At 56.1% G+C, this 14,683-nt stretch overlaps 1 protein-coding gene across 1 annotated transcript; it reads right to left on the reverse strand.

Annotated features, from left to right (window-relative positions):
• Nucleotides 1-601: 601 nt before the first annotated feature.
• Nucleotides 602-13,917, reverse strand: WSCD2 (WSC domain containing 2). The gene is made up of 8 exons (XM_018076445.1): nucleotides 12,986-13,917; nucleotides 8,713-8,827; nucleotides 8,108-8,292; nucleotides 7,061-7,182; nucleotides 6,388-6,562; nucleotides 5,343-5,507; nucleotides 3,371-3,571; nucleotides 602-1,562 (listed from the first exon to the last, which is right to left on the reverse strand). Exons 1-8 carry the CDS (start codon nucleotides 13,359-13,361, stop codon nucleotides 1,210-1,212), a joined length of 1,692 nt encoding a protein of 563 aa, XP_017931934.1. The 5' UTR covers nucleotides 13,362-13,917; the 3' UTR covers nucleotides 602-1,209.
• Nucleotides 13,918-14,683: the final 766 nt, after the last annotated feature.

The following is a 14,683-nucleotide window of genomic DNA, read 5'->3' on the forward strand; positions in this document are numbered from 1 at the left end:
CTCGATTTGACCTGTGCCTGTGTTTCTATCAAGATCAAGAGTTAAAAGCCAATTGTTCAACATCTAATCTAGAAAAGGCTGCGTACAATATATGGCTTTTGCACCTACATCCAAAGGGAACTCACAAGTTGGGAATACTGGGGGAGCTTGTCTGGGGCAAAGCCAGGACAGGGACAGGCTGGGAGGGCAGCGTGGGATGAGGGGATGGCTGGGGATCACATGCAGCTCTGCACAAAGCCAGCCTGGAAACGGCACCTTCCTGTGCCCACGGGATCCTTTGGTTTGGGTTGGGGCTCAGGGGGGCTCAGCCCCCCCAAAGCTCAGCCCCAGAGTTTGCTCCCCACTGCAGCTCCTGGCCCCCAAAACTGCTGCTGGGGGGCTGTTCTGGCTCATGAGCTCCTGAAATGAGGCACAGATGAGCTCCTGGGTTGCAAAAGCTCTTCTGTCCAGGGCCAACGTCCCCCTCTTGAGCATCATCCCCATGGAGGGGGGAGATCCCACCTGTAGCCACCCAGGTGGGGGTCATGGACTCCTCCAGGGCTGGAGCAGAGATGTTGCCTGGTGCTAGGGCAGCACTGGGGAATGCAGCCTTGCTCCAGGGAGCCAAGGGCTGGTTCATGGGGGCACAGCCACCTTGTATGGGGACATTACTCTCCCCAGCACAGCCTTCCTGATTCCCATCTGGAATGATGGGATCCGTGGGAGCAACACCCACGCAATACCACCCCTTGGCCTAAGGCTGATGGATTCCATCCAGGGACAAGCAGATGCCTCCCAGGGCTGGCCATGGAGTGAAGGGAGTTTGGGGATACCCACCCCTGGGAGCTCAGCTCCAGTGGCACCGGGTCCGTCAGGCATGGCCTGTGTCCCTGAGCCAGCCCAAGGAGACCACAAACAACCCAGGGCACTTCCAAGGACCACAGATAAAACCCATTGCACTTCCAAGGAGGGCTGTGGCAGCCGGAACAGGAGTGGGATGGAGCAGGAACCCTGTGGTGGTGAAGGCACCCGTGTCCCCTCGGCACTGCCGCCTTGCCGGGGTCTGTGATGGCCAAACAAGCTCAGCACTGGCTGGGGACCACTCGTCGCTCATGCAGGGAGTTGATCAACAGCTATAGCAGCAGATGGAGGATTAAAAGCAGAGCCACCCACTGGGTGGAATTAGGCAGAGGCCGGGAGCAGGGTCAGGTCCCCCCGCCATCATCACCATCATCTCGGGTAATAATCGTCCGGGACCCCCGACAGGTTCCGGAGCTTCAGAGCCGTGTCCACTGTTTTGATGTAGCCACTGATCATCTTCCTCATCTCGGGGGTGTAGGGGTCATACTCCAGCTTCCTCAAGCCGGATCGCTTGAAGTTGCCGTCCTTCTGGCCCTCGACGCAGAGCAGCCTGTCCTCGCAGGCAGTGATGCCCAGCAGCCCCACCATCCGCTGTAGCTGCACGAAGAGGTCCCGTTTCAGGTCCTCAAAGTGCACCACCAGCACCTTCTTGCCGTAGCGCAGCCAGTCGAGGGTGTGGGTCGCCCACCACGGCGCGTAGTTGGCCACGAACTCCGGCCACTCTGGAAAGAAGGAGCAGAGGACACAGTGGGTGGGTGGGTGTGCTCTGTGCCCTCCCACACCCCTGCTGAGATCTCTCAGTTATCCTGCTGGCTAATTGATCCTCCCATAGAAACCTGGTGGTAAAAGGGGTAAGGAAACATCAATAATGAGCCACAGCTCTCCTGATGGTGCCACACAGACCCATCCACAACACATAAAAACTCCAGACATCGGCCTCTTCCTTGTGTCCTTCCCACAAAACCAATGCCTGATTAATTGCTGAGCTGAGTTTAATTCCCTGAGGAATCATTAAACACAGGATCTGTTTCATTAAGCAGATCCAGGACAATTCACCTTGTGTAATCATATCACATAAAACTTTGCTTTGGAACCGCTCCAGGGATATCGTAAAATTAACGTCATGGAACCAAACGGGAGTTTGGCCTCTGCAGGGCTGGGAATGGGGCGGAAGGAAATCCCCCCTCCCTGCACCAGCACCTGGGGGTGAGGCTGGAGAGAGGTCATGGTGCTTTTTTTCCCAAATTTGCCCCCAAATTAGTTCTTGAAAGAAGGAAATTATTTGGAGAGCTGGGCTGCAGGGAAGACTGTGGATGGGACCCTCCTCCTCCATGGCCAAGTCTAGCCAGGCTGAGCCCAGATGGGATCAGCAAAATGGGCCTCACCAAGCAAACAATGGAAAATCTCCATCTTTCCCAGCAAGTTCTGACAATTAACCTAGTTATGCTGTACATCCTCCAGAAAGAATTTGGTGATGTATTTTGTTGCACATTCAAATGGAATGGTGCTGGGCAGAGGGAATGGTCCCCTCTGCCTGGCCTGCCCCTCCCCTTGGAGGCATGAGGCAGGGGACAGGCTGGGGAGGGAGTTGGGATTGGGATGAGTCAGGATGGTCCCTGTGGTGCTGGAGTGATGGTCCCACATCCCCTCTCCAGCTCTATGTGCAGTTGGATAGGGATAAAATCTACCAAGAGGCTCCTGGCCCACCATGGTGGGGCAATGGCAGCCCAGGGACTTTCGCAGGGAGACAAGGATTGGGGGATATCACTCCCTCCTGGTTTTATGGGATGGAGAGAGCAGGGCTGGGCTGTCTCTGGCTCTGTGAGCACATGGAGATAACAAAATCCAGACACAAAACAGCCACAGCAGCAAAAGCTCCCCTTAAATAAACTCAGAATTAAGGGTAGCAGATGTTCAATCAAGCTAAATATTTTAACTCTTTCCAATGAAGTCAATCCCACAACAGCAATTTGTAAATTGCTGTAATTAACCAGCCTGCACAACATGCCTGTGCATGGGAAAGGTGGTGGCTCCAGAGCAGCCGGGCACACGGAAATCCCACCCGGATACCGCCTTGTCCATAGGGATGGGCTTGTGACAGCCACCACTCCCTCTGATGACACTGGGGACAGGAGATGCCCATCCCTGCTCTGGCCCCACCCAGGGCAGTGTGGTCCTGCTGTTCCATCCCATCGTGTCCCGTCCCATCCCACCCCATTCTAATCTGTTCCATCCCATTGAACCCATCCCACCCCATTCTAATCCATTCCATCCCATCCCATCCCATCCTGTCCCACCCCATTTTAACCCATTCCATCCCACCCCATCCCACCCAGCGCAGGAGCCCTCGGTCATGCAAGACGATGCTGTGGGTCACGCCAGGAGATGGACATGGTGACCCCAAAGTGATGGTACAGCCCAGGATTCCCCAGTGGAGACCCAACTTGGGCTCTGCTGGGCTTTGCCACCAACTTCCCAGCTCTGGTGGCCAGGCTGGAGCTCTCCCATCAGATCCCAACCCCTGGCCTACCTTTGCCCTTCCAGTGGGCGTGAGCGGCGAAGCCGATGTGTCCCCCGTACTTGCGGTTGAACTCGGCCATCAGGGCCTTGTAGGGGTTCCTGATGAGCAGGATGGCAGAGTCGAAGGACTCGATCTCCTTCTGGCCACTCTCATGGGTCTTGATGCAAATCGTCCTCCCGCTGCGCCAGTGGTCCCGCTCGCCCTTGAATCCTGCCGGGACAGAGCCCAGTGGGAATAATAAAAGGGAGCTGGGAGGGCTCAGCCTGGACAAAAGGAGGCTCAGGGGGGACCTTGTTGCTCTCCACAGCTCCCTGGGAGGAGGGTGGAGCCAGGTGGGACTCGATCTCTTCTCCCAGGTAACAAGCGATAGGACAAGAGGAAACAGCCCCAAGTTGTGCCAGGGGAGGTTCAGGTTGGATATTAGGAAAAATTCCTTCATGGAAAGGGATGTCCAGCCCTTCACAGGCTGCCCAGGGCAGTGATGGTGTCACCATCCCTGGAGGGATTTAAAAGCCACATGGATGTGGCACTTGGGGACATGGGTTAGTGCTGGGGGAATGGTTGGACTCGATGATCTCAAGTCCTCTCCAACCCAAACGATCCCAGGATTCTGTGAAAGGGAACGACTCAGAGATATCAGGTTGCAAAGTACAGTTGGATAAAAGCAGCTGGGGCGTGAAGGAGGATTTACATCCCTCTCCCAGATGGAAATCATTCATTTGCCCAACTTATGAGTCACATAAAATTCATGAGAGGGTGGTTACCAGCACGGGGGCCGCTCAGAGCTGCATCTCCCTGGCCATGCTCAGCTCTTGTGCTTGTTTTGGGGGGGTCAAGAACATATTTTATAGCTATAATCTCCCTGACCACAGCGTTTAAACTCTCCCATTACACTAAGAAGGGGGAAACCCCCCCTTTTTGTGGGGCTGTGGAGGAGCCCAGGGCTGTGGTGATGCCATGAGGGGTCCAGAGAGGGGACCACCACCCCCTGTGCCCTGCATGGAGCATCAGGGCTGAGTCCAGCATCCCTCCCAATCCTTGCAAAGCACAACCACCTGGAGCAGAGCCAAGGGGGAGATGAGCTGGAAGGAGCTGTATGACATCAATTATAGAAGTGTAATTTGCTCTGGGCCTTGCCGGGCGACGCAGGGCTGTGCTGGTTGACCTGCCAGTTGCCTGGATACCTCCCAGCCCCTCTGACACGGAATTAACACATAACCTACACTTGGGTGGGTGAGCAAAACCCAGCCAAGGCTTTTTCCCAGGGTTGCTCCGCTCCCTGAGATGTGGCTGCACCCTGGACCGGGTGCCAGGGGCTGGAACAGTCTGCGCTCCCTCAATCAGGGCTGAGTATTTCCATCTCTGGAAGGCTGGGTTTGGCAAATTCAAAGGAATTCCTGTGGTGTTGGGCAAGCAGGGGTTTAGGGGGTACCCCAACAGCTCTGTGAGTACCCCAGGCACAGATCCCAGCTTCACCACAGCCAAGGAGGAGCAGAGGATTTCCTCTCAAAGGTGCAGGGAGGGGAGGAGGAGCGGGAGAAATCTTCAAGGTCCACAAATAAAACTGTTGTAAAAGGCTATAAAATGGGGGAACTGGTGTTTTTCCTTCCCCTTGCAATGAAGTGGGTTATCACAACCCCAGAATCCCAAAATGGTTTGGGTTGGAAGGAACCTTACAGCTTTCATTCCGACCCCCTTGGAAAGGAACACCTTCCACTAGACCAGGTTGCTCCAAGCCCTGTCCAACCTGGCCTGGAACACTTCCAGGGATGGGGCAGCCACAGCTTCTCTGGGCAACCCTTGCCAGGGCCTCACCACCCTCACAATTTCCTCCTAATATCTGACCAGGACACCCTCAGTCCAACCACCCCATGGAGCAGCATCGCTCAGACCCTTCCTGCAGACCCATGGGATGTCACCAGGACCTTTCCCAGCTCAGATGGGACTGGTGCACTCCCAGCAATGACACCCCCCCCCTCACCTTTGTTGTAGAGAGACCCATCAAAGTAGTAGCTGCCGGTGTAGAAGCCGGTGGCCAACTCGATCAGGTGCCGTGCCCAGGTGTTGCCAGCTCCAGGGAAGCTGGCCAGGGCCACCAGCTGCTTGGCTCGGCTGGGGAGAAACCTCCTGTCCATGCAACGGTTGTCTGCAGTGAGAACCAGTCATGGCACATCAGGAATGTGTCATGGAAACATGGTTTTCCTATAGGGACGTCCCACTGCCTCCCGGGAGGATGGAGGAGCAGCAGTGAGGAGGCGGATGCTACAAGGAAAGGTGCCCTGCCCAAAGCACACAGGGACATCCCAAAAGGTCCTGAACACCTCAAGGGGTCCTAAACGCCCCAAAAAGTCCCAAGGAGAAGATAGTTCTCTGACATTACCAGCTCCTTGCTGCCTGCATCCTTAGAGAAGAGTGAATAACAGGGATGCGTGTGCCTAGCAACGTTCCTGCTTTTTATATGGATGAATGAACAAACATTTCCAGCATGGCCTCAAACACTGAAGGCGGGATCATGACAAGACTGACCTGCTCTGAACCAAAACCACCTGAATTTGGGTCCTCACTTGCTCCCTTCAGCCCTTTCCTTTCCCAGTAAAAGTTTTCCCCTTTCCCTGTGCTTCCCTGTCTCCATGGTCCCAATGCCAGAGGACAGGAGCCCTCTCTGTGCAGCATCCTGGGGAATTTCTGACTGCTTACAGTTTTCTTCCCCCCCATATTATTCCCTGGAGCTCATCCCCTCTGGATGGTGAACCCTCTGTGGGTTCACCAGCCGGTGCCAAGGAGGTGGGAAAAGCCCTGGCAAGGAGGGATCCTGCCAGAGGCAGATGGAAAACTGTTCTTCCCTGCAGCTGAGTCAGGCAGTAACTACAGTTGTTTGTTCAGGGGAGGACCGATTTCCCAGGAAATTCAAAGAAATGCTAATTTTTAATGGAAGATGCTGTGAGCTCACACTCGCTTTCCTCCGGCATTCCCAGGAAGGGAGTGGGAAAAGGGTGCTGGAGTGGTCCCTGCCTGTCCCAGCTCACCTTGCACCTGGGTCTGGTAGACCAGGAGGAAGTCGGCAGTGCCGCAGCTCTCAAACTCCTCCCCAGGGCACTTCTGGGCACAGAGCTGCTCGTCCTCGCGCTCGTGCAGCGGGAACAGCGTCGTGGGGAATCCGCAGTGGCACGAGGTCCCTGCCAGGGCCGACAGCGGGTATTCCTGCAGGGATGGGCACACGGAGGGCAGCCAGTGGCACTGCCCCTGTTCCCCGTGGCAGATCCTTCCTCTGCCTCTCATACCTGTCCTCGCTGACCTGGTCCCACTGTGCAGTGCGGGCTGGTTTGCAGCATCATTCCAGGCCATTCCAGCCTCCTTCCAGCCCATTCCAGCATCCTTCCAGCATCATTCCAGGCCACTCCAGCATCCTTCCAGGCCACTCCAGCATCCTTCCAGGCCACTCCAGCATCATTCCACCACCCTTCCAGCATCATTCCAGCACATTCCATCATCCTTCAAGCATCATTCCAGCACCCTTCCAGCATCATTCCAGCATCCTTACAGCACCCTTACAGCCCGTTCCACTGTCCTTCAAGCCCATTCCAGAACCCTTCAACTGTCATTCCAGCACCCTTCAAGCATCATTTCAGCATCCTTCTAGCTCACTCCAGCCCTTTCCAGCACTCTTTCAACATCCTTCCAGCATCTTTGCCCCAGTACCTTCTCAGTGCAGAAGTCCACACACTTGTCCACAGACATGTTGAGCATGAGCTGGCTGGCGGGCAGGGCGATGGACACGTTGTCCGGCCGGCGGAAGCACCCTCGGAATATGGCACTGCCATCTGCGGGGGAAAGAGGCCACAGTGACCCTGGCACCACTGCCCCCCAAAAATGACACCACCACACCCCAAAAATGACATCACTGCACTCCAAAATGGCACCACTGCCACCCTGTGTGCCCCAGGCTCGAGAGCAGGAGCCCCTGCGTGACACAGCATCGGCTTTTCCCCGGCTCCCGGCCCCCTCCGGCGGTGCAGCCGCGTTGGCTGACGCGCTCGCCCGGCTGCTTACGGTGCAAAATCAGAGCAAAACCCCGGCAGCAAAGTCGGGTTTATTTTTGCTTCGCTATTTTTATCAACTCGGTGATCCCGGGCTGCAGGAGGGGTGGAAACAGCGAGGACTGCAGGACTGGGGCTGGGCTGGTCCCTCCGGGATCCGTGCCCTGAGGGGTCCCATCCCACCACTCCCGGTACCTGGGCAACCTCAGTCCCACTGCGAATTCCTGGTGATGGGAACTCTAATTGCTCCACCCTCTTTCCCACTGTTTGGGAATGAGGAAAGACAAGCAGCAAATGTGGGTAATTATAGAGCTGCCTAATTGGGAGCTAAACGAGCTACTCTGACAGGGAGCACCCTCGGCTCTGTCTAGAGCTCCCGCACATCCTTCATCCTGCAGCACACACTGAATGCACTGATGGTCAGGAAAGAGATCGTGTCCTGAAGTCCCCCAAAATGCCCTGAATTTCCGCTGGGGTCCTTGAGGTTCCCTGTTCCAACCTGCCCCATCCAGCAGCATTCCTCACAGGGGGATTCCTGTGGTCTGCAGGAGCAAAACTACCCCCCAGACCTGAACCTCTCTCAAACCACTTCTACCGAGCCACGACCCGGCTTACATGACACAGGGATGTCAGGATCACCCCCCAGCACCGCGAGGGGTTCCCCCATTCCAGGGCTGAGCCAGGAGCTGTGTGGATGCCGCTGACTTACATCTCCTGGCAGATTCCTGGGCCAGCTCCAGGCGGTAGATGGAGAGGCGGTTGATCCCACCACAGGTGTTGCTCCGCTCCCCCTTGCACTCCATGTTACACTCGGACTCGCTGGCGTTCGACGCCTGGATCTTGTGCCCACAGTAGCACTCGGCGCCAAATTCCAGTCCTGCATAGAGGTACCCCCTGTGGAGAGGGAGATGGGGGGCTCAGACATTCCTGGGATACCCCCTGTGGAGAGGGGGACAGGGGACTCCCTGGGGATTTTGAAGGAGCATCTGTGCCACAGCCTGCTCATGGCCAGTGCCGGAAGCAGCGCTGCATCCCAAGGGTTCATTTTTGGGCTAGTGATTATTGTAGGGTCCTTCCAACTGAAAATATCCTATCCTACCCTATCCTATCCTATCCTGTTATTCAATCCTATCATATCTTATTCCAATCCGTCCTATCCTATCTTATTATTGCATTGCATTCTGTGTACCGGGAGTGACAGAGATGGTGTACAAGGATTCATGGAGATGTTGTGCAGGGATTGATGGACATGTTGTGTAGGGATTCATGGAGAAGGTGTGCAGGGATTCCTGGAGACACAGTGCCCTGCCCTACCGCTCAGCACAGTTGTCCTGGCAACGGAAGACTGTCATCTTCTTGTAGTCAAAGAAGGACATCCCACGCAGGGTCCGCTGGCGAGTGTTGTCCACGTAGCAGCCGATGTATCGTGCTGGGGGTGGAGAGAGGAGAGGGGGGTAAGAACCCACTGGGGCTGAGCCCACCCGTTCCCACCTCCTCTTGATTATTCCCTAAATAGGGATGTGCCGCATTGTACCCTGTTCGTTTGCTTTGGAAACATGTGCTCTGGGTACAACAAACAGGGAAAGGTGTCTAATGCCCAGGAACACCCTCATGGATAGAAGGAATCCTGTGGCTCTGCACTGAGGGTTCTCCTCTTCGTCCTTTTCCTCCACATTAGCCTCCAAGCTGAGCAAAGCTGCTCCAAAAGATGAGCTACAGAGGAAAATAACCCATCCCCTTCACCCTGCCCTGCTGGGAGCACAGGGCTGGACAGACTGGAGAAATATCATTTAACACACATTTTCCTCAGCCAGCGGCTCATTTTCCCCAGCCCCAGCCTGGGAGCAGAGGATGTTTGTCCAGCACTGACACTTGGCAAAGTAAAGGCTGATGCCTGTGCTGAGAGTAAATGAAGATGCCAGGAGAGAGGGAATAGAGCTGAATGAAGTCACACTAAAATCATTTACTTGATAAATGTAGCCTTTCCCAATAACCTGAGCACAAAGAGCCATCTCCTGCGTGCCTGCGGCGACATTCCGTGCCGGCTGTAGGCTCTTGTTAGGGGTGAGATGGCCCACGAGCTGTCCCTGCTCAGCCTCCTCATTAGGTGCCCTCATTAGCACCCTCGTTAGTGCCCTGCTCCTGCTCCCACCCGAGTGTTTGCTGCGAGGAGATGCCTTAGATCAGTGCAGGGATGTGGAGCTGGACCAGGGATGCTCAGCGTCCTCACTGCTGCTGCAGGAGAACCGGGTATGGGAGCTGTGGGACGAGCCATCAGTAATCAGCTAATGAGGTGTCCATTAACATGTTCTGGCAGAGGTTGTTCAGCCAGACACCCAGTGGGTGCTCCAGGGAGAGGGGAGGGACCAGTGGTTGGGTCTTACTGGCCCAGCAGTGATGGCAGAACTGGTGTGGAAGCCCAAACCAGTCCGGTTCACCTCACTCCCTGTTCCAGGTGTGCAACCTCAGTGAATATAACAGCAATAATTCACTTTTTATTCCACTATCCCAGATTGCTCCAAGCCCCATCCAACCTGGCCTTGGACACTTCCAGGGATGGGGCAGCTACAGCTTCTCTGGACAACCTGTGCCAGGGCCTCACCACCCTCACAGGGAATTATTTGTTCCATATATCTAATCTGTGCCACTCCAATTTGAAACCACACTGTGGGATAATACTTTTCACCTCCTCCCTGCATTCCACATCTGACCCAGCTCACCAAGCACACCCCATCCATGGCGTGCCCCACACAGGCCCCCCCATTCCCCACCAGTGCTGCAATAACCTTCCCAAGCCAGCCTGGGGGAAGGTGGAGAAGGAAGACAGAGAGAAATGTGTCTGATAACTTTAACCACCAGGGCCATAACTCATTGCTCCCAATTACTCCCAGCAGAACGTGGCATTTCCTCAGGGCTGGGCAGGTTTTGGCTGGTCAGCGCATTCCAGCCCTGACAGATCCAGCAGGGGCAGGATTTCTCCAGTCACTTGCACCGAGCTGGTGACTGATGTGCATTACCTTCAATCCATTGCTCTTGACATATGTGTGCTGTTACTTATTGGGAAGCCAACTGGAATAATTAGGGACATAAGAGGGCAGAAGTGAAGGGGTTGATGCTGAGAGGCGGGCGGTGGGTTCAGCACAGCTTGCAAGGAGAGGGGGGGCTGCCCCAGCACGCGGCTCACATGGAATCAGGAAGAATTTTGGAGCACGTTGGAAACACGGGTGTGAACAGACAGATCAACACAGCAATTGTCATTAAATTCTCCAAACATCCCACTCTTCCAGGAGCTAGGGATATAGGGATGGCTCTGGCTGCGTGCCTGGAGTGTCTGCTCCCCCTTTCCTCATGGCATTGCTTGGTTGTGTGTCATAGCTGGGAATGGCTGGAAATGTCCAGGAAAAGACAGGGCTGAATGTGGCTGAGGGCTGGGGACAGTGCCTGCTTCCCCTGCCTCACTGCCTCGAAATTCTCCCAGGTTTGAGGCAGGAGATGCACATTCCCACAGGGATGTTCCTTCCCATGGGGAAGCAGATGAGCTGAAGCCATTCCCTGGCAGGCCTGACGCTGCCGGCAGAGGGAGGAGGAGGAAGAGGAGGAGGAGGAGGGAGAAGGGAGCCGCACATCACACTCAGGAAAGCAGAGCTGACTTTCGGAGCAGTATTCCCTCTGGAACAATCTCACGTGGCAGAGCCTCCACAGCCGCCTTGTTAAGCTGTCCCCTGCCTAATTACCAGCACCATTAAATCCGCCTGCTCCTGCCAGATATCCCGGTGCTTTGGAGAAGAGCAGGGGAGCGAGGGGGTGCTCAGCCCATCCCCTGAGGCTCCCCCAGCCCTGCTGGCACACCAGGCACAGCGGGCACGTGGGATTTCTCAAGTCGGAGAATTTCTCCACACCATCCTGCTCAGGAGCTGCCCAGATGCTCATGGAGTGATTAAAAAGGGGGAAATGATGTTTCTAGACCACATGGGAGCAGCTAAACCTGTTGAAGCTCAGCCCTGCATCCCGTCACTGTCCCCTGTGGTCGGGCACAGGAGGTGGCGGTGCCAGACGGGGTTAATTGTGGAGGACATGGTGCATATGGCCTGGACTGGAGCCTGCTTGGGGTCCTTATGGTGTCTGACAGCTCAGGGACCATCTGCTTGGGATTCACTAAATGTCAATTTGCATTAAGAGCTACGTGACCACTGAAATGCCCCCAGAGACCCCTCGACACAGGGATACAAAAGGGGAACCATCTTCAGCTTGTTTTAGCAGGAGAAAGTCCTGTAAGCACCTCAAGATATTTTTACTTTGGTTTCCAAGCCTGGATCATGCATGGAGGACTTTACCTGCTGTGGGGCTGGTGGCTGAGGAGGAGCACCTCATGCCCTGGGATCAGCCCAGGTTGGGGGGGACCAAGCCTGGACCCTTGTGAAACCACGGGGTTGGGGGTTCCTGCTTCCCTCCATCCACACCTCCTGCCCCATCAACAGTCCAGAAAGCTGAATCTCCCAACCTGGGATGCTCAGAGAATTGTAAGTGCCCAGCTCATGAGGCAACTCTGGAGCAAGCCTGGATTTGGGGTGTGGACTGGTGCAACCATTACAGGAATTAGGGGTCCCCATGGATATGCATTCCCACACCCTGGACCTTGGGAGAGGGGAATGAGCAGCCACAGGCAGAGGTGGTCCTTCCCCAGTGGGGCTGCAGAGCAGAGAGGGGACACAGGGGGTGTTTGGGTGACTGGCACTGGGTGCTCATGGGTGCCAGAGGGCTGGATAACCTCAGGGATGCCAAACCTGACAGGATGGCAGCTCCCAGCCACCTGAATTCCATGGGAGTGTGCAGCTCCAGCTGTGTACGGCTGCCTGCAGGATAAATAGATGGCATTTTAAAAATCGATGGGAATGACTACATTCGCTTATCCTTGGTCATTAATAATGGACCCACTTGACAACACCTCAGACACCACAGGCAGCAGCCAGGCAGGGATCTCCTGACGCCAGAGTCCAAATCCCAGCCCTGTTTGCACTTCCATGCCTGCATGGGAATCACAGCCAACCTCTGCCTTGACACCCCAACAGTGCAAACAGCCCATAAATCTGGGGTTTGTGTTCATTAGAGCCAACACAATGAAAATCAAATTTGGCCTCTGGCACAGCCAAAGATGGGAGGAAGGTGGGGTGAAGCACCCCCTCAGCTGGCACCCCCAAAAAGCAAGGGGCAACTTGGAGCTTGGTAATGCACAAGGGGGAAAGAGTGAAGATGGAAAAATAAAAGTGGATTATTGGCACTTGGGAAGAGAGGGAAGGAGGAAGAAGATCCTTCTGGAAACATCCTCTGGACTGGTGGTCTCCAAAGTGAGGTGCTGCACCCCAGGGAGTCCCTTGGGATGTGGGGGGAAAACCTCAGCGCTCGAATAGCACATGCACATAGTTTATAAATAAATACACAATTCCTGGTGGTGCGTCCTCAGGAATGCGTTCCTGGCAGGCATACACAGCCAAACCAGCTCAGTGACCATTGCCCCGGCTCATGATGTTCCCTTAGGAAAGGCAAAAAGAAGGGACCACCCCCCCACACGTGTGTCCCCAGCCCTTACCTCTGTCCTCCTCCTTCTCGCGGCCGCTCCTGCCCCTGAGTGCCCGGCTCCGGGTGCCGCCGTTGTCCCTGGCTTTTCCCCTCTCCGCCGGTTCCTTGGAGGTGCTTTTGAACCAGGGGCCGTGTCGCCGGACCCTCCCCGGGATCGTGGCCGCTGCCTTGAAGCCGCGGCTCAGCTGCATCACCCCCAGGTAGGGCAGCCCCGGCCCCTCGCCCCCCGCGGGGCTGCGGGGGCTCCCCGGGACCGTGGGCTCCCCGGAAAAGCCGGAGTGCAGGAAAACCAAGCTGCCGGCTGCCAGGTACAGAGCCAGCAGCGTGAAGAACCTCACGGGTTTCCGCCGAAAGTACCGCTGGAGTTTTAGTAATAGCTTGGCCATAGCGTCTTCATCCCTCCCCCGGCAGCCGGCGCCGCGGGGAAGCTGCTCTTCGGCCCCTGGGACGCTCCAAGGGGGGCTTCACCCCCTCAGGATTGGTGCTGGATCCTAGGGAGCAGATGGGTGCCCCGAAATCACGGTGAGGGCTGCAGGGTGAGGCCGTGCAAAGCTACTGCCCGAGTCTAAAAAGTCCTGGAGTGCTGGGAAAGGTGGATTTTTGAGCCCCCTCGTCGTGCCCGGGGCTTTTCCAGCGCTGGCTGTCACCGGGTTATTCTCCTCCCGGCAAAGCCCCCCGGCTGTGCCTCGGAGACTGGGCCGATGGAGGGATCATGTTGAGGAAATCGAGGTTTGAAGGTGATTTGAAAGCCGATCGGTTGCCGCAGCTTCTCGCTCGCCGGAGGCACCGGCTCCGTCAGGCATCGCTCTAATGGGAACGGCACCGCTGCCCTTTCAGACAAAGAATGAAAAGTCCCTGGACGCGTCTGGAGCCTGGAATGCTGACTGGGACCCTTTGTCTAAGGGAGCCCCATTCAGCTCACTCCCAGGGCAAGAAATCTCCACCTGCAAGTCAAACAGAGAGAGGCACGCTCAGGAAAGTGTCCCAGGACACGGGGAGGATGGTGGTCCCTCCCCCTCTGTGGGGTGAGGAAGGACACCCAGGCTCTCCATTGCCTTCCAGCCCTGGAAAGGGGCATTTCCACCTCCCCCAAACAGGTAACTGGGTGCAGTGGGAGCGATGCTGGTGGGTACAGGGGTGTGGGGTTGAACTCAAACCACAGAGCCCACAGGTCTCTGCCTTGTTGTGCAGGAGAGGAGCTCCAGAACAGCTCTGGGACATGTGCAGAATTCCCAGTTTCACCCACAGGAGGATGAGCTCTGCACCCACACGCACACACATGCACATTTCACCCCTAGATCCAAACATCTCTTCACCAGCACTCCAAGTGAAATCCATGGATGGACAACAGGGTAGGAGGATGCTGCCAGTGGATTCTCCAGCACCTGGCATCCCAGAGCTGGGAGATCCCGTGGGAGCATGACATCCATGTGTGACTCTCCCTGTGCCTGTGTTTCAGCCCCTCATGCCCCCAGTGAGGCTTTGGCCATGACATCCTCTATCCTCCAGCCAGGACCATCTCCGTTCCCACCCTGCCAGCTGGGGTGGACCCCCCACTGCCCTGGGAACACCAGGGCTACCCAGGGCCATCCCTGGTGGCTCTTGGCACAGGAAGGACAGGCAAGCCCAGGGAAGGGACAATGTCCTCCAGCCCAGCCAGGCTGGACTTCCCTCATGGGAATCCTCATGGGATTTCTCCAGCTATGAC

The sequence above is a fragment of the Manacus vitellinus genome, unplaced genomic scaffold (genome assembly GCF_001715985.3).
Source record: "Manacus vitellinus isolate BGI_N305 unplaced genomic scaffold, ASM171598v3 scaffold_31_pilon, whole genome shotgun sequence".
Taxonomy (NCBI): domain Eukaryota; kingdom Metazoa; phylum Chordata; class Aves; order Passeriformes; family Pipridae; genus Manacus; species Manacus vitellinus.

Excerpts from the sequence above, each read along its gene's own strand:
- WSCD2 (XM_018076445.1), bottom strand. The coding sequence starts at position 13,361 with ATGGCCAAGCTATTACTAAAACTCCAGCGGTACTTTCGGCGGAAACCC. Across the intron at positions 8,293-8,712 it reads CAGGACAACTGTGCTGAGCG|GGGGTACCTCTATGCAGGAC; the intron begins GTAGGGCAGGGC and ends CCCTCTCCACAG. Across the intron at positions 1,563-3,370 it reads CGCCCACTGGAAGGGCAAAG|AGTGGCCGGAGTTCGTGGCC; the intron begins GTAGGCCAGGGG and ends CCTTCTTTCCAG.